The sequence below is a fragment of the Conger conger genome, chromosome 9 (genome assembly GCF_963514075.1).
Source record: "Conger conger chromosome 9, fConCon1.1, whole genome shotgun sequence".
NCBI classification, from domain to species: domain Eukaryota; kingdom Metazoa; phylum Chordata; class Actinopteri; order Anguilliformes; family Congridae; genus Conger; species Conger conger.
The window spans coordinates 23,235,242-23,254,612 of record NC_083768.1 but is presented as its reverse complement, the minus strand read 5'-3'; the positions used below and the strand labels follow the sequence as shown (position 1 = coordinate 23,254,612).

General features: G+C 42.8%; 1 protein-coding gene across 1 annotated transcript; it reads right to left on the bottom strand.

Annotated features, from left to right (window-relative positions):
• Window positions 1–1,095: 1,095 nt before the first annotated feature.
• kpna6 (karyopherin alpha 6 (importin alpha 7)) lies at window positions 1,096–18,865 on the bottom strand. Its single transcript, XM_061254138.1, has 14 exons — window positions 18,731–18,865; window positions 14,766–14,899; window positions 14,389–14,484; window positions 14,069–14,168; window positions 13,869–13,963; window positions 13,350–13,481; window positions 13,020–13,108; window positions 12,614–12,713; window positions 11,612–11,775; window positions 11,123–11,201; window positions 10,544–10,669; window positions 10,130–10,257; window positions 7,980–8,170; window positions 1,096–7,464 (listed from the first exon to the last, which is right to left on the bottom strand). The coding sequence occupies exons 1-14, from the start codon at window positions 18,732–18,734 to the stop codon at window positions 7,277–7,279; spliced, it is 1,626 nt and encodes a 541-aa protein (XP_061110122.1). The 5' UTR covers window positions 18,735–18,865; the 3' UTR covers window positions 1,096–7,276.
• Between the last annotated feature and the right edge of the window lie 506 nt (window positions 18,866–19,371).

The following is a 19,371-nucleotide window of genomic DNA, read 5'->3' as shown; positions in this document are numbered from 1 at the left end:
CAGGTCCCTGGAATGATAGGTGCCCCTGATTGGATGGAAGCACCCATGGCATGATGGAAATCCTTATTAGGAAATGACACATCCAGCCAGGGTCACCTATCACGCCAGGGACCTGTGTCTGTGAGTCTGCAGCTGGACTCCGTTTCACTTGTGTATACATCATAGTGCGGAAGCAAATGCTGCTCTAACTTCAGTCTCAGCTTGTCTTTAAGGTTCAGTGATGTGAAAAAGTATTCCCTTTGTAGATTACATTTTGTCTAAAGATCTGAAACCATGAACTGTGACACATATGCAATAATAGGAAATCAATGTAGTTTCAGGTCCTGCCTGACTTCCTAAAAAAATCCTGTGACGTGAATGTAGGTTACACTCTTCATGGTATGTATAACCATAACTGACAATGTGGATGAAGAGGGCAAGCCATTTCTCAGTAAAGGTGTCAGATTAAGAACAATTTGCAGTTCAATGGCTGTAATTGTGATTGTAACATAAGAAGCAGACGCAGGACAGAGAGGGGATCCCAGCCATATTGTGGGTTCACAGCTGCATCAACAGCTGCTGACCAGGAAATGCTCACCATGCTTATTTTTCTTGACTTTCAGATATCAGTTTAAAATGGACAGAATCATGTGCAACCACCCATACCAAGCTACATTTCTCCATTCTAAGATCACACACCCATTTTCTTTTTAATTTATTCATACAGAACAAACCCATCTTGGCACCAGACCCCAAACTGCCTACTGCCCTGAACCCCCATCCCATCTAAAATAATGCATCAAAACCAGAATCGTTCCCTCTCCATTCATAGATATGCCACCCCACCCTTTCAACTCCCTCCATTTCCCGATGGCTGCTTTCAGCTTTCTACTTTCCAATCAGCCCCAAACTACGCAGCCTCCTTTCTCACTCCATCCTCATCAGTGCCATTTCACTTCCTCCGGCTCCATCTGCAGTCTCACTGCAGGAGCAAACTCATCCCAATTATTTGCCTGCAAGTTGCAGATTACCATGAGAATATTAAAATATTTCTATATGAATCCACATCCATATTTACCATACAGCAGCAACAAAACACAGACTCAGGACACTGGCGAATTGCAAGAGGATTTTATTTAATTTTATTTTTTCATTTTCTGTACATTACTTGTAACCATAAGAGAAAAAAAAACTTGGACATTTGAATGCATTTGTTTTTTTGTGTGTACATGTTTGTGTGTCATGATCAGTTTACATGTATATCAGTGTGCCGTCACGCATTCATACGGTCGGTAAAGTCAAGTCCGTCGCATGTCAAGTAACATGGGCAATAGCAAGCTATCAAAAGGACTCCAAATAAAAACATTTAAAAGGAAGAAAAATTTTAGGACAAACAATATCTTGGCTGCCCACTTTCAATATATGAAAATTTGTTTTCTACCAATACGATACACATTTTGTAATGTAAACAGTTGTAGGTCAGCACTCTTAGAAGTTTGAAAACAAAGACTCAGGGAAGATATTTTGTAATGGGACAATAATGGATAGGTCTGCTATGGATAATTACAAAGTGTACAATATCTGGGACGGAAGACAAGAATGAAATAACTGGCGTCTCCTTTTTTTTTTTTGTCTATAGAAAGCAAAATACATTTGAATATTTTCAACACTTCTTAGAAGCAAATGCAATTACATCAGGACAATTGCTGTATTCATTCATATGAAATAACCTATTACCAGAGCTCTACTTGATATGATACTCTGTTTTGTAAACGAGCTCATTATCTCTGAAGCCAGGATTTTATGTAGTCAAGCAGTGGTTTCAATTATGTATACCAACAATACGGCCAACAGCCTGAACAATATACCTGAAGGAGTGTTTGAGAGGAGAGTTGGCGATATTTAGTCTGAAACCCTCATTTATTGCTACTCCAAATCGATGTTATCATTTTTTTTCATTCAGAAAAACAACCCCACTCAATGTCACTCAATTTGTAAATCATGTCTTGAAACTTTAGAAATGCTTCAATTTTAAATATTGTTTTATGCAGAACAAAACTGACTTTTGACATGGAAGTAAGTACAACTTCAAAGCTGGTGACTAAATGTTGTAATTTGCAATTTAAAAAAAGAAATGCACTTAGCTGGAAGATTGCAACATCCAAATGGTTTGTATTGACACTGCTTGACACTACATCCCTGAAAACTGACTAGCACTAACACTGGTCAAAATGTGGCCGATAATATTCAAAAGAATATACCACCTTGTAAAACCCAGTTATGAAAGTATGCAACAGTGTAAAAAGTACACACATCATGACTAACACTGGGAACTGACAAGAGACACTGAACTCCTGGAACATATTTGCAACTTGGGTTTGCAAGCAGACAAAGACAAAAGAAAAAAGCAATTACAAAAGCACGGTCAGATGAATTCTGAATAAAGTACCACAGAATAAATTAGAAAAATGAACAATATACACCTCAAATGATTAATTCCTCTATTCTGATCCAATAAAAGAATTTAGTGCACCAACTGCAAAGTATGCCACATTTCTTTACAGAAATTGTAGTGGGTAATGCAATTTTATAGGTAAGGAAAAAAGCAGCAACAAGTTGCACACTATTTGTGCATATTCAAGTAAAAAACAAAAGTCGTAAAGACAGACGATATACATCAACCTTCAGTCTTTATTGGTCGGATTGGCACTTTAGTGAATAGGAGTGCATTGTTTGTTTTGTTTATTTTTTCATTTGTTTGTTCCTCTTTTTTTATTTTTTTTTTATACCTCACTGGTCTTTAAAATAACAGGACAAAAACCAAGTAGCGAGAAAAGAACCTGGAGCGTGTACAACAGGCGTCGGTTGAGCGAGGTTTTGGCAGCGAGCCAATGAGGTGAAGCGTAGGTGAGGTTAGGGAGCACTTCTAAAGCAGGCGTGAGCCGTCCCATCATCCGTAAACCATAAACTCATTGCCTGCTGAACTCAACAAGGCAATAATTTATCCACTCCAAGTCACGCACTTCTACAAGCTCTTTAAACTTAACATTTTCCCTACTTTCACCACAATAATGTATGCCAGCAAGAAGTTGAAGAGGCTGTGGTGGAAACCTCTTCCCCACCTCTCCCAAAACTTAACACTTTAGCTATCAATCTGAAATTTGTAAAATGGTATGCAACAAATCAGGTAGAAGGGGGGGGGGCCGTGAAAAAGAATACTTCTACACAATTTGTAATAACGTGTAGCCAAGTAAGTGCCCTTGGTCAGAACGCCTCACTCCCATTTTGCATAGTTAACAGAGCAGATTTCAATAACAATTGAGGGTACTGAACAAAGGATTGGGGGGTTCTTTCGAGCAGAGGGACTGAGAGTCGAAAGAAATGAAATGAATTATTTAACAAACGTAAAGGCTGTTGACTTCAAAAACGAAGTATGCGGAAAGGTTAAATGTCTCAAACAATATGTTTTATAGGTGAACAGAGTAACAATCAACAAAATCAATTTTAGAGATTGTGCTTAGAATACAGATTCAAGAAAGCTAGACAGAGGTAATGGTTCCATTGGGTGAAAATACAGTGACAGTAACCTGACCAACTTTCAGGAAAAAAAAAAAAGAATAATGAATGTGCTCTGCAACTTCTAGTCAATGGCACTTTTACATTTTTTTGCCTTTTGCTGCTTTTTTGCAACTATTATTTGGTGCAAGTCACTGTATTCAAAATGTTACATGTTCAAGGTAACCAAGTAACCCATTTCTCTGGGAGCTAATTGTAAGCCATGTAACCAATAACTGACATAAAACACCCAAGAACTGGCTTTTTGACTTGGTTCATAACAGAGGATTCAGGGATTTTTTGGCCAATGGTCTTATGACAAATCAGGGCTAGATTGTTCAGGTTTAAAGTTAATTAAGGAAGGAATTGGGTCAAAGAACCACAGCTTGTCACATTGAAAATAATGACGGAAATTGTCAGAACGTATTGGGGGAGAACCAAAAAAATAAAATAAACCCAATGTCCACCAACTGTCAAGGGTATGTGAACAAACTGGCTGGTTCCGTTGTCAAGAACTGATCAACCAAGAACCACAATCTGTGGTGAATAAAGGTGGGCATACGCAGGACAAACCGGTCTCTCGCAGAGAATCTGTCCGTCAGTGTTGACCACTTAGTGTTTAAGTGGCCAACCCCGCACCCCAACACGATAAAGCATCAATCCAGTCTGTATGACGCAGAGGTAGAGAAAAACGCTTCCATAATTTGGGAATACGGTGGCTATACTTTTACCACAAAAAAACAGAGTCACAGTTTTAAAGAGGTTTTTCTTTTTTTTTCTTTTTTAAGCCAGCATTACTTTTTATACTCCTAATCCACAAGTGCCGATGACCCACCTGCCCAACGTAATGTGCTCACAAGGTGAGGAGTGAGGGTGCTTTTTTTTTTTTCTTCTTTTTTTTTTTCACTTTTTTAAAGGAAGAAACAGAAAGTCAAGAAAAGGAGGGGGGGGGGGGGGGGGAAACAAAAATCCAGAGTGCATTTACACATGAACGTCAAAAAGAATTCGGTTGTAGCTTGCACAAAAAAGCCATGCAAAGATTTTTCCTTCAAGGCTAGATTATGGAAGCCATTTTCCTCTGTTGTGTTGTGTAGCTATGGTGAGTATAAGTGTACAGTGTTGGCTGGTCTTGTATGCATGTGTGAAAGTAGTGTGCAAACATTTATATATATTTTTAAATTTCTGGTTACATTTGCCTTTAATGCAAGACTTCTTTCCCTTGCCAAAGCTTGAGAATCATCAGCTAGATGGATTGGGGGGCGGGGGGAAGAACAAATATAAAAATATATAGTAATAAACTATGTACAGCAAGAGCCTTTCAGGTGAATATTGGAAGACACAGATGTCTCCACAGACCATGCATCTGACCCACCAAATGCCTTTATAACTTTCCCATCCAAATACCACCTAGTAACTAGACTGAAGAGATCTTGCCATTTAGCTGGCTTTGTGTAGATCTGAAACAACATTTTTAAATGTATACATCTGGAGAGGTTTTCCCACAATTGATACCAAAGTTAATGGTTCGTAATATATTACTGGGATTGTTGCAAACAATTTTTGTCCATTGTGGAAATGAATTGCACATATTAACCATTAATATTAAACTAACAATCGGCAAGGAAGCTTTTAATGCCGACTGAAATAAAAGCACATGCATCTGGACTAAGCCAGGACAGCTTAAGAGAACCCAAGTTAAAGGTTGGCCAATATTCCACTTGAACTGTTCTCCGCCTTTCTTCTGGAAATCAAAGCAACAACTACGTGTGCAATTAAAATGGCGTCAAACAACAATACATCAGTCATATATCATTGCCCATCAAGACTTCAAATGAAGAGAGGCCACTCATTTCCATCACTAGCAATAAACAGGAACCTAGCGGACACAAGGATTTAACCCATTCCATTACACTGGTGGAAGGCCATTTGGTTGCTCCAACTGTGTCCAAGACTTTGGCCAGCAAATGGAGGAGCGCCTCCCAAGATAAGTGCCAAAAGATTTGAAACCTCAATGAGACCGGACCAGAAACAGCATCTCCTAAAGGACAATGTCCTCACCAGTGCACTGGTTTGTACTTTTTGAAGCTCACACACAGGCGTACACACATTCCAGTTATGTCACCGCAATGCAGAGGGACAATGCAACTGGGCAGTATAACTGCTTGACCACCTTGGAACCAAGAACAAGGCTTCATACGTCTTTTTTACTGCACTGAAATTGCTCATTGTCCAGAACCATCTTTAGACAAAAGCGGTTGGTTCTACTCAGCCAGTCTATGGGTCAGACGTGTGCAATTTCTGTTTAATCGTAACATTCCTTGTAATTATTTTTCCCCAAACATCAGTATGTTTTATATATAGTTTTTCAATGTTGTTGAATGTTCAGCTGACGGGAGCGGTAGAACACCAGATCCCATTTATCTCCAAGTGTTTGGCAAGGGAGGCAAAATGACAGTTGGTAATATAATATTAACACCATGCGAAACCCTAAAGTACACAAACTGGGGGTATGCAAGGCCTGGGCTACATGCTAACAGCATCTCTATTTACATTGGATTTCAATTCAAAAAAAGAAAAAGAAAAAAAGAAAGAAATGTGAAAGCCAAATTAAGACTCTCAATGTAAATATCTTTATACCTATATGCATATATAAAAAATAAGCTCCGTTTGACAAATGTACATAATCTGCTGCCGCAGACAGCTGCCCAGCCCCCTCGGATGTGTACTTTTAAATCTTGCATCTATTCATTAATTTATTTGATATTTTAAATTTATCGTTATTAATAACACGGCACACAACAAATATATCACTAGTTATATCACCTTTGATCAGCTACTAACCTATACATTTTGAAACTCACAAACCTCTTCCAAGATATCTCCAGTAGATATCCCCAACCCATGTTCCAACCACCCATTCGCACCGCCTTCCCCAGTCCCTATCTCTAATTCATTCTCAGACTCCTGCCCCCCCGGCCCCCAAAAAAAGCCCATATTATCCCCAAACTTTTAAAATATATATTTAAATTAAACCAAATTAAGGTAATTATTTTGCCAATTCAAAAATGGTGAGAACAAAAACAAAAAGAAAACAAATACTTTCAGCATCAGTAGCAAAAGAAACTTCGATATCCAGTGCCAAACTCACTCAGTGACACGTACTATATCTTATGCTGGAAAAACACAAGGTCCGAGAATGAATTGTACATTTTGGATTTAGGGACGCATTGCAGCTCAGCTCCATTTTCCATTAGCGGTATATAGATATGTGGCTTACTGAAATTACCTACAGACAGAACGGGGGGGGGGGGGGGGGGCCTACGTTTCCCCCCAAAAGGGAGATCCCTCCTCATGTCAGACAGGTTTGATTCTGATCCTACAGTATTAGGATCCTAAAGTCCTCCAAAAAAAAAAAAAAAAAAAGCATGCACTGCGCTCCCAAAGAATTCCAAACCGGGCTGCCTAGTGCTACTCTGAAATCGTGTCCAGCGAAATCTGACCCTAGAGATAGTACAAAAGCAAGCGCTGGGGAAAAAAAAAACCGAATAGGAATATACCATGGGCAACAGAAGCAGAGGTGGTGTGGAGCTGCTCGTGGGCTCGGCAGGCTCGGGCCTTGGTGCTGGGCGCTCAGATCGGAATGGCAGCGGCTCTCCGCTAGGCCCAGCAGCGTGCCGTTGGGTTTGGGATGGTGCGACTGCGCGGGGTGGGGGGGGGAGGGGGCCCAAACGGGGCGGAGCGGTTATAGCTGGAAGCCTTCCATGGGCGCCTCCTGCTGAGGGAAGAGGTACTGCTGCTGGTTCTCATCCACCTGCGGGGCCAGGCTGGCGTCCTCCTCCTCCACGCCGAAGTAGTGCTCGATCAGGTCGAAGGCCTTCTGGTAGATCTCCTGGTTCTCGTGACTCTGCAGGAATTCGATCTTGTCCAGTCCTATCGGAGGGAATAAAACAAAGACGAGTTGAAATTCTGACTCCGTGTACCTGGATGTGTCTTTGCACCGTCATCACAAAAATAAAGTTAAGGCTCACGTTTCTTACGCAACGTGAAAACGGGTTAAGCAATTCGCAATATTAATTTGTGCGGCCTGTAGTGGTTAAGGTACATGACTGGGACCTGCAAGGTCGGTGGTTCGATCCCCGGTGTAGCCACAATAAGATCCGCACAGCCGTTAGGCCCTTGAGCAAGGCCCTTAACCCTGCATAGCTCCAGGGGAGGATTGTCTCCTGCTTAGTCTAATCGACTGGTCTGCAAAATGCCATTAATGTAATGTAAACAATAGTAATAGCACATTTGAATATAGTAGCCTCCTCATAGATGCCACAAAAAATGCTTTGCGTAATGACATGAGCATTGCATTCCCCCGTGACAGCGGTTGAGGGGGCCCGCTCACATACAGAAGGCCTGCCCAGCACGGACACAGTGGGGGGCGGTGTATGTGGGCGTACCGTATGCCTCCTCGATCAGACTGCAGTAGGGATTGATGCCGCTGCCGTTTTGCTTGGCGTCCTTCTTGGCTTCCTGCTCGCCCAGTCTGAGGATGTTCTCCAAGCCATTGAGAGCCACCTGCACAATCTTGGAGTCCATGACAGTCAACAGGTCACACAGTGGTTTGATGCAGCCCAGGTTCACCAGGTACCTGCGGAGACGTGGGGGGAAAGGCAAGGGGTGGAAGACAAAGGTTTAAAGTAGGTCAGTTATGCACATAAAGAGGTAAATAAAGCAGGATTTTGTGGATATTAAAAAGTAACATTGGATTGCCTGCATCCGTGGGGATTCTGCCCCTTTCCCAAAACAACCTGTAAGCTTAGTTCTATGGCTTTGCTTATCTGTCTGGCACATTAAAATACATGATTTGTCAGGACTCTCTACACCAGCTAGTTTAATACCTCAGGCTATAATCTGTCCAAGCACTATCATTATTATCCGATAGCTTAAATGCTAATAGGAAGGCAACAGGGAATCTATTTCCTCACACTGGGTGGGCCAGTGGAGGAGGGGCTACCCCTCTACAGCTGTGTTCCCCCCAAAATTTCACTCCACTGCAGAGTTTTGCCACTCACCACTGTTTGTTTTTTTTTTTTTTTTTTTATAAATAAACTTTGCTATTTCTCTTTTTTGTTGCATTTTTTCTGTAATGAGTCTGTGGAACACTCTTTGTAGAACATGCTATGTTAATAAAAACAGAAGAGAATTAAACTGCCAGCTTTCAATCACAAATTATTCTCACCAGTACCAGCCTGAACCCACGCCATGGTCTAACTGCTCCAAGAGCAAAAATAATAATAATTCTACAGGCATAAATACCATTTATAATGGCAGTACATAACTACATAGACAATATACCTGATGAAGGTCATATACTTTTCTTATCCGAACAATGTAAACTCCCACAGGATGGTTTTACTTTGAGATGGTTACAACTGCCGTTTTTTCAAATCTATTTTTGTTGTACGGTAGAACAAAGGATCTAATTACAATCCAAATTAATCTCACAGCTCACACGTTCCAAGTTAGTTACTCGTTTAAACTTTTTAGTCTGTTCTAAATGCATCACGGTGGAAAGTCTGTTCATGAGCGTAACCAATTAATGAATCTGGTATGTAGGCAGCCAAGAAATACACCCATGAGGGATAAAAGTAGTATAAATTACCCAGACTTGTGAATGTAATGTCTGATGTGCTAATGAAGTGAGAGCATCAGTATCAACAGCAGACTACTATGCTACAGAACTCAAGAGAACAAGCGAATATAACTGCATCAAAGTGAATTTAAAAAAGCACTGAAACCTCATCAAAATCCCAGTGCTTGACTTGAATGACAGGGAGAGTGAGAGCAGTGATTGATTTGCAGAGGCATTGTGGGAAATAAAGGGAGAAGATGGGCTGTTGTGCGGCTGGCTCCATTCTGATTGCATGCAATTAAAGTAAACAGAGAAGCCTATAATGTCCTCAACTGCATGCAGAGGGAAATGCAGCCGATGGGCTGGATCAGTGGCCTGATGATAATGAGCTCCCTTTGTCACACGTGGAGATAGCAATGCTTTTGCTGTCACTTTTTGCTCCAAATTACAGTAATTGTAGGGATTGGGGGAGGACAGGCTGGTGGACATCGAGCAAACAGGGCCAAAATGGCCTCTACCGAGTACGTCATGGTTTTTCTGGCCTGGTAGGCAGCCAATTTCTAAGCGGTCTTCACAATGGTGCGCTTTGGTTACCTACTTTTAGTTTTATACAGCTGCTTTAGTATCAATGACCATACCTCAACTTACAAAATGCTTGTTTATCAAATTCAGTCACATTTGCAGAAAAAGTCAAGAAACCAGTTACATTAGGCTAGAGGAAATTGTGAAATTTGTGAGTCCTGGAGTATAACATAACTATATTCTTCCTGACAGCTTTTGAGGAGTGATGCCACAGCAATTCAAACGTTAAGTGTCGTGTCAGACACCAACCATAAGACCCAACCCCAACCACCAAGCCCAAGACCAACTAAGCCATGCTCTTTGCACTCTAATCATTGAACAACTTCTCAACTCATTCCTGATAAAAGCCAGAACTTCAGGATATGATTGTGGCCTTGGACAATTGTGGCTCACCTGATCTGCTCGGGGGTCCCGCCCGACGTGGCGTTCGTGATTGCCCACGCCGCCTCTTTCCTTGTGCGGAACTCTGCCTTCTGAAGAATCTCAATCAGGACGGGGAAGATGTTCGCATCTATTACCGTCTGGGGGAAGTAGGGGAGAGAGAACCGGAGAGATAGGGTTTAGAATGGTGGCCACAGAAGCTTTCAGCCAAGCACCACTCTGATAAACCCACTGGGCCACCATGGACCCTGGACAACTTCCATCTTTCTCCCCCTTAACAAGCCTCCCACATCTGACACAGTCTAGCAAAACCTGATCATTTGGCTAGAAGATTATTCCAGTGCAACTAAAAATATTTGGTGGCATGCAAGCTGCAGAGTAAAATGAGGAACGGTATTCATACAGAAGCTGGTTGCCTCGGCATACCTGGATCTGCGCTCGGTTACCCGCTGTGATGTTAGAGATGGTCCAGCAGGCCTCCTTGCGGATGGACTCCTTGGCGCTGCTCAGGAGGTGCAGGAGACAGGGCAGGGCAGAGCAGTTCAGCACCACCTGAGACACAACACAACCAGAGGATGAGTCCAGGGGTCGCCACACGGCATGTTAGCAAGAAACCAAGCTGAAAAGGGCAGCCGTTTATTTTTAACTTTATTTTTTATGATTTGTCAGAGACAACTGGGTATTTGACTACTTACAATAACTTGGTGGAGTCACAATGTCCTACCAAAGACGTTTTGCTATGGGGCACCAGATCATTTGATAGACTTGTGGGTAAACAGAGTAACTCATCTTTTACTCTAACCACATTGAGGATTAAGGGACCATTTGCTTGAAACCAACATTCGGTCAAATGAAGCTGCAGTCTTGGCCCGCTCCCAAGCCACAGAAATTAAATCTAGCCACAGAGGCTTTGAGCCGCTTCCCTGGAGTTAGATTAGCCACCCCCTCTGAAAGCACTAAGCCACACAGCTGCTGAACAGACGGCTGGTTCCCAGGAGCACCTACCTGCGTCTGAATGTCATCACCGGTGACAATATTCCCCACAGCCCTCAGAGCTGGTGAGGCCACCTTGTAGTCTGTGTGCCTGTGGGAATGAGAGAGGCACCAGCATGAGCTACATTACAATAGAAGCAAAAATGTATTCATGAATAGATAAGGTTCACTAATCACTGAGCTGACCTTTCCCCTCAGTGCTACAAATAGCCTAGATTTAAACACAGTTCCTCAGACAACTCCAGTTCTAATGACAGTGAAGCTCCAAAGAAATGATGTTAACAGGCGTTTAGAAAATGAAAGCCCCTTTTCTGGAATATTCCAGAAAAGAATGCAACCTCTAACACACTACAAGCTTTTTTCTGCTACCCCCCTTCCCCCAGTGCTGTGGTTTCTTCAAGCACTAGCCTCTCTACTGCCATGTCACTACCTGAGCATAGCCTCAAGCTCACTTCGGCAAGGAAACTCCGGCCTGCTCTACTACACTGGCTGCTCACTCACATCAACAGCTCCACCAGCCTCCTGCAGACCCCCGAGTCGATGACGGCCTGGATCTTCTCGTTGGGCCCGTCTGAGAGGTAGGACAGGGCCCAGCACGCGTCTGCCAGCAGATCCGGATCGCTGCTGAACAGCAACCTGGACAGGACAGGCAGGCACGGCGAAACCTGGGGAACGACAAGACCCGTCAGGTACAGTGTGGGCTGGAGGGCGTGCGTGTGAATCGGAAGCCTTTAGGTCCCGGCTATTTTTTTAAAATAAATTTTATTACGCACAAACTATACACTATAATTTATTTATGTTTTTTTTGTCCCTGAAAAATTTACAATGGCGAAACCAAACAGCTTTCCGTACAGAGGGATTCGTGCTTAAACTGAATCTGAAAATAAGGATTCCTGCCGCACTGTCAGTTGCATATCTGAGCAGCGTGGGAGTATTCCATCCCCCACCATCTGAGGAACAGATGCATTCCAGGGATGTTGAACAGCTCCGAAATGTTACAGAGGTCAAAGTCTGATGACACCACTAACGCTCGCTGTGTGATAGCTTCAGTGATATATAGGAAAACACCAAATGTCTTTGGTTCGGTAACATCTTTATTAATCTAGCCTTACATGAATGACGAAAACAACAACAACTACATGTCATATGGTTTCAATTTCTCAGCTTACAGCAACAGGAAGGAGATTTGTATGGTACTTCCATCACTTCAAATGTTGTGAGTGGAGGTGTAGGAAAACTGAATTACACTAAAGGGCACAACAGAAAGGTGATAAGGCACTCGTGTCTGTTCCATACAACTGCCTGTATAGGCACAATACGGGGTTGTACTGTCCGCATTTGTCTGCCTTTACGTAGCCAACTTCAATGTAATGCATCGCTCTAGTTTCAGATCCTCATTAATTTATGTAAGCATCTTTTTCAAAATGAACATGCGTTTACATCAATTAGTCAAAGATGAAATTAGATTGAACAGAAAATGTCTAGGGTGTGATAATTGGACACCTTTTCAAACTCTGGTGGTGGACTTTTTCCCCGGCACAGGTTTGATAGTGCCCAAACAGCATTCCTGGTCATCGTCAGTCTGGTGGACTTGGTCAACAACCTGGAAATGAAATAGTATGGAAACTAAGACTTCCGTTTACATTTTGGCTCTTATCCACAGTAACTTACATCTGTGCATACATATAGGTTCAAATTGTATGCCTTAATTATACATACTTGTAGGATACTTACACAGTACATGCCATTATTTTACTCATTTAAAATATAAACAGAAGACAAGCAACATAATTCAGCAGGCAAACAGTAATGGAAACCATTTCCACCAAGGTAGAGAGGACCATGAAATGGATTTGAAAAGCCTGAAGAAACACTAACTGCAGCAGTTTGGCTGGAGGTCAGTACTTACATTAACAGTGGTGGCAGGATGTTACAGTTTAGTACATAGTCTCTGCACACTGCACTGTCACCTGCGATGTTCCCTAGAGCCCACACAGCCTAGAGATGGGAAACAAAAAATATTGAAATGAATATTCTCAACCAAAACTCACTGATGAATGCAAGTGCCATAAAACCCAGCTTTGTACCATTAACCCAGTGTTCAAGGTGCAAACCAAAGGAGAGCTATGGAAACTACTGCATTACCTCTGGAATGGAGACCATGGAGCTCAATGAAGCAAGAACATCTAACGGATTTTAGGCTGAACATGCTGTGTTCTGATCTGAACAGGTCAGTTACCTGTTCCTGCACATCCTCAAAATCAGAGTTGAGAAGCTCGATGAAGATGGGGACCGCCCCAGCTTCAATTACAATCTTGGTCTGCTGGGATGTCCCAGAGGCGATGTTGGTTAACGCCCAGGCAGCCTCAAACTGAGGTGGAGAAAGACATGGGGGTCAGTGTTAATGCTCCGCTTAGTCTGGATGGGGTGGGGATTGACATCGGGGACAGTGTTAATGCTCCTCTCACTCTGGCTGGGGTGGGGATTGATATGGGGATCAGTGTTAATGCTCCTCTCACTCTGGCTGGGGTGGAGAAAGACATGGGGGTCAGTGTTAATGCTCCTCTCACTCTGGATGGGGTGGGGATTGACATGGGGGTCAGTGTTAATGCTTCTCTCACTCTGGATGAGGTGGGGATTGATATGGGGGTCAGTGTTAATGTTTCTCTCACTCTAGATGGGGTGGGGATTGATATGGGGGTCAGTGTTAATGCTTCTCTCACTCTGGTCACAGTTGGCTGGTCACAACCGTACCCACCTGCAGAGTGCAGTTGATACTTTTCTTCAGGAACTCGACGAACCTCTCTACGACCCCAGGGGTGTTGATAACCTCATCGATGGGCGGATTTGGCTCTGGAGACGATGAAATGGAGACGGAGTCATTAGGACGTAATATACAATTAATATCGACTGAGAACACTGTCCCAAACAGTCCCTTTGACACACGCGAGGTTGTACCCTTCGACAGAAGCTTTCTGAATTTCTGTGTGGTGGCAAGCTGCATTTCCGGATCTTCAGAGAAGAGCATCTCCACCATGTCTCTGCTGATGACGCCCTCCTGGAACAAAATCCAAATGATCTCAGATCTACACAAATGCTACACAAAGGCAATGAGTCCTTGCCTTCTATGCATTATGGGAAGACAGGGAACAATTCAACAGTCCAGACTGGATACGAGGGCCACTGCACCAAGCTGAAACATCTGCACTCTGTTTCAAGGAGGCCAGTATTGCGGCTACGGGAAGGACAGACTCGATGGTAGTGGGGGAGAAACTCACCCCAGCCGTGGTGGAGCTGATGAAGGCATCCATGAGGGGGCTGTCGAATACTCCCGCCTCCTCATTTAGCATCTCTACATTTCTCCTCTTGAACAGCTGTCAATCACAAAAAAAGGGGGGGGGGTCAATGCACACACCAAAACATTATTTACCATAACCCACACAAGACACACATTGTTCCGAGTGGCAGCCATGTAACACAGTGATTACAGGGCAGGGACTGTAACGAAAGGCAGCAAGTTTGACTGCCGTCATGTCCTTAAGCAAGCTATATGACCGCCACCGCTTCAGTAAACACATTTCTCTTCTTTAAGAGGATTCTGCAGCCCACAGAAAGAGAGAAAGAGCAGAGGGGTAGGAGGGGTGCGTAGGGGTACCTGCTCCTCTCGTTTCTGTTTCCTGAGCTGGACGCCCTCCTCCTCCCTCCGGCGACGCATCTCCTCCAGGTTCAGGGCTTTGTTCTTGTAGCGGTTCATTCGGTAGTTATCCTTTGCGGGACTCGCAGTGGTCTCTGGTCGTGAGACACAAACGCACAGCGGCACACTGTCATTCTCAGTTCCCAGGCTGCTTTGCAGTGACAAATACGGTGCCAACAGAAGGTCTGGTGGTCCCGTTCAGACTTGTGTGTTGCGGTCAGCACTGATTTCCTGCCAGCTGCTTTCGTTCTACCTTAAGATGCTGTGATTAGCTGACAGTACCCTTAACACTAGGATCTAACATCACTATTGGGGCCATTGCTATTAAAGACAATGCGTGCATAAATAAAATACCGTAACAAGGAAAGAAATTGAAAAACATATCAGAACCAGCAAAGCTGTGGCACAGCACTGATGTCCACTCCAGCTACCAGATATTATCAGCAGAGATCAAGCGCTTCTCCATTAAAGCCGAGCATTCACAGGACCTCTACCATTGAACACAGCTCCACAATCAAAAAACAATCAACCGTCGACTTGACCAGTGAAAGAAGTGGACGTCTGCAGGTGGGCACATCCCCTTTGTGCCTTTCAGGACTCCACTAACAGGCCACAAAACAATCCGCCCCCGGTGTCCTGAAAGGACCTGGAGGACATGCGAATGAGCAATGCACTGAAGTCAATTCAGCAACGCAGAAGGGTCAAGCGTTTGAATGGTCTGGGAACGTCAGCTGGCCAAAGAAACACAATGCCGGGGAGGAAACGCTATCGACAGCATCATTCATTTGACGCGCTGTAACCGACCTCTCGCATATAGAGTTCACATTCCCTGCCTTCTCAGGCAGGCCTGTCAAAAACAATGCATGAGAAATAGGTTTCACATCAGCTAAAATGCATCAGTTTGTCACAGTGGATATACATGTACTGAATTAAAGTTCCTTATTACGCATTGACCTAAAGTTGCTAGCATATACATAAAACTACTCAGAACTGCATAATTCATGCAAGGGATCAGAGTCTCACAGTAAATGCATTAGGTTACATTACAATTCAATGCAATACTAAACGTTAATAAAGGCAGAATCTATTCAACATGCATGAAGTTAAAAAGCCCTTGCACCAACATTGAGTGTAACCAACATTCCCTACATGCAAAGCTTTACATTTTAATAGCACCACATGAGTATATAGAAGAAAAGTTCTACCACAGGACTGTGTGCAGCTGTGGTCTTTCTTATAACCATTGCTGAAACTCATATTTATGGACTGAGGACAAGTTGTAGAAACTGCCCAGAGTGCAGACAACAGGACTTCCAGCCCAGAATGTGTTAATAGAGCTTGCAAATCAACCACTTGGAGAGGACGAGAATCTAAATGCCCTTGCTACACCTGGATTTACATTACCTTCAGATCTGTATTCTGAAGGAAAACGAATGCATGTTTGAATACTGACAGCTCAAAAGCCTCCAAGCAAAAGCCAAAGGGTGAAACGCATCTAGGAGGCTTTCCAGCACATCCCTGATAAAGAATTATAGGGGTGGGGGGGAAAAACAGCTCACAGGAATAAATAAATGGCCATTTATTTACCACTCTGAATGTAAACCCCCTGTAGCCCTAAACAAGCACTTTTATTCAGCAGCTAATCACAGATTTCACACGAATGCCCAAACTGTCCACCCTCAGCATATATAGTCATCCCACTGGCATGGCACATCCTGAGTCATTCATGGAGCAAATGACATCACAGGGCAGGGACTATTTAGCCCAGGAAGTAAGCCTGCTTCCCAAAACTCTTGTGTCTAAGCGTTTTACTGATAATAAAAAAAAGCAACTAATTTAATGGAAAACAGAATATCAACAGAACGGGAAGCCTCAATACTGTACATATCAACTGCCCCTTTAAAACAGTGTTGGTATTACATGAGGAGGGGGGGAAAACAGCTATTGCAGCAGGCCTTATTTAGTTAACCGCAACCAATGTTAGTCAAGACCCAACTCCGATCAGTCAGTGTTCCTGTTATAGTGCACTATCACATGGCTCTCACAAATAGAAGGGCGCCCACAGACTGTCACACCGGAGCTATTTTAGAGGAGTGCCTATGGTTGCCCCCTTGCTTTTTCACCCCTCACACATCTCCAAGATGTCATGAGTTGCACTTCCCTCCCCCCCCAAACAAACCAAGACAGGTATACATGGGACAAAAGACACAAATACTGTACAGGCCTAACACATTTGAAATATCGGACTGGCTTTAAGTCTTTTGTGGTCTGCCTACGAAGCAAAGCCCAAGGAGAGAACTGAAAGGAAAGAAAATTTGGGGAAAAGAACAGTATGCCCTGGACCAATTCAGCACTGCTGAGACATGCCCTTCGCCACCACCCAAACAGGGCACCATCGAGAGAGTAGGGACAAAGCGATGCTGACATAGTGATTATATTAAATGTAGGAGCGTCCATCACAACACAAATGTGCCTGTAGGGAGCAGCATGGCTGATAAACATCAAATCAACCAGTTTATTTCCCTTGAAGGAAAAATAAAATAAAAAAAATAACACTTGACAGTAAAGTGCCACATATATATCTAAGCAAACAGAAAAGTTTGGCAAACATATAAATATAAACCATATGTTGGATGTGCTGCTTTGCAAACAATGTCACACTCCGATGCAATATCTTCCTATTGTAGATCTTCATGTAGCCATAATGCAAAAAACAGCAATGAGACAAAGTACACTGAAATACCCCACCCAGAAAATCTCGTCGCAGATATGCCTATGTTACAATCCAAAACCAAAACAGCCGTCATCTGTTGAGCCCTTACCCCAAGGTTCTACCGTTTCTTTCTTCTGGGGGCTTTTTAATAGTGCGTAAAACAAACACTTTCCATATACTAGCAAATGACAAAACAATGTGGAAACAAAATTCGGGTTTATGTAAAAATAGTAGATGATAGCTTTTAAAAATATATATATATGCATACCCTATCGCTCCTAGGTAAATTATGCCGACACTGCAGATGAAAACCGGGACAAGTTTAATCCCAACGAATAACCTTAAATTACCTGCCTATTCCCTCAGTGTTCATAGGGCCGAGAGTAACCTACCACTTTCGGTGGGCCGCAGGTTGAATATCCCTACTTAACCTGTAACGTTACTTTCTCTTTATTTACATTACGTCGCTGTACTTTTGAATTTTAAGGTTAACAGTTAACTGTTAGCGTTCCATTATGTCTATTACGATAGTTAACGTTAATTTACTGAGGTCAAACAGTTGACAAATTAACGTTAGACAGCACTAACGTTAACTGTAACGAACGTATCCCGTTAGCAAGTTAGCTAGCTACCCGCTATACGCAATATTTTTATTTGAAAATGACAACGTTTGATTCTTAGCAATCTAGCTAGGTGGCTGTGTCCTTCAGTAAGGAGTTTACGTTACCTAGCGCGAGCTACAATCTGAAGGCCGACTGGCGGTTCAGTCGCGATCCATCCGTCTCCATTATAGCTAGCTAAGTTAGCGAAGTTAGCCAACGTTGACCATCCACGTTACCTAACAGCTAAATGTTAGCAAGCACGCTAACGTTACCACAAAACCAGTGTGCTTAGTGAGGCTGAGTCAAGTCGTCGACCACCATTAGTTGTTTAGTTAGATTCAGACCAGTGATGCTTGACACTAACTAGACAGTTAGCTAGTAAGTTTAACAAGATAAAGCATATAGTGGCTCTTCATTCAACATTAGCTAACAATGTGCTAGCCAGTCTGCTTCTCAACCAAGAGCTTAGTTAGCTACCCAACGGTGGCTAAATTAGCAAGCGTAAAATCGAAAGGCAGTCAGACAATCACGACATGGATATTCTTTGACCCAGTATTTTAAAACGTATTCAATTATTAACCCTCCCTTGAAGACTAACATTTGCAACTCACCCATTTTGTCTGATGTGTCCGATAGTTCTGTTTCTTACGATAAATAAATCGTAATCCTTGGGCGCTCTCAGCCTTCCAGAATTTGCTGTCCGCAGACAATATGTCGGAGAGAAACGGAAGCCTGGCTTGGACAAATATGATTTCGGAGATTTATTTTCCCCTCCCCTTCTTGAATAGATGCTTGTTAATAGCGTTCGCTGACGTTAATATGAAATTATACACAATAATTCTGAAGTGTGAGTCGATAGTGTCACAGGAAAAAATAAATGTAATGTTTGGCACATTATTTTGTATGTTCCATCGTGCGTTTCGCAACCGACTCGAATCTAATTTTAAGTAACGTTTGTTAATGCATGTGTAGGCTACGATAATAACTGGGATAACTGTTTATTTTTATAACTGCATTTAAAACTGAATTATTAATTTAAACAAATTAAAGTTAAGCTGTAGGGCCATGGTTTGTGACCATTACATGTGCTGTGTTTTTTCTAAGATGGCCGGCAACCTGTTGTACTGTCACCAGGCAATGGCATGGAACTTTTGGGTTGTGGCAGTGATGACTAGATATTTTGAGTTCAGGTAAATTAGTCTACGATGCCACTGGCTAGATTGGTGTATTTTCATCTTTATACAAATATTTG

Excerpts from the sequence above, each read along its gene's own strand:
- kpna6 (XM_061254138.1), bottom strand. Across the intron at positions 11,776-12,613 it reads CACCACCAGAGTTTGAAAAG|GTTTCGCCGTGCCTGCCTGT; the intron begins GTGTCCAATTAT and ends GTCGTTCCCCAG. Across the intron at positions 10,258-10,543 it reads GTAACCGAGCGCAGATCCAG|ACGGTAATAGATGCGAACAT; the intron begins GTATGCCGAGGC and ends TACTTCCCCCAG.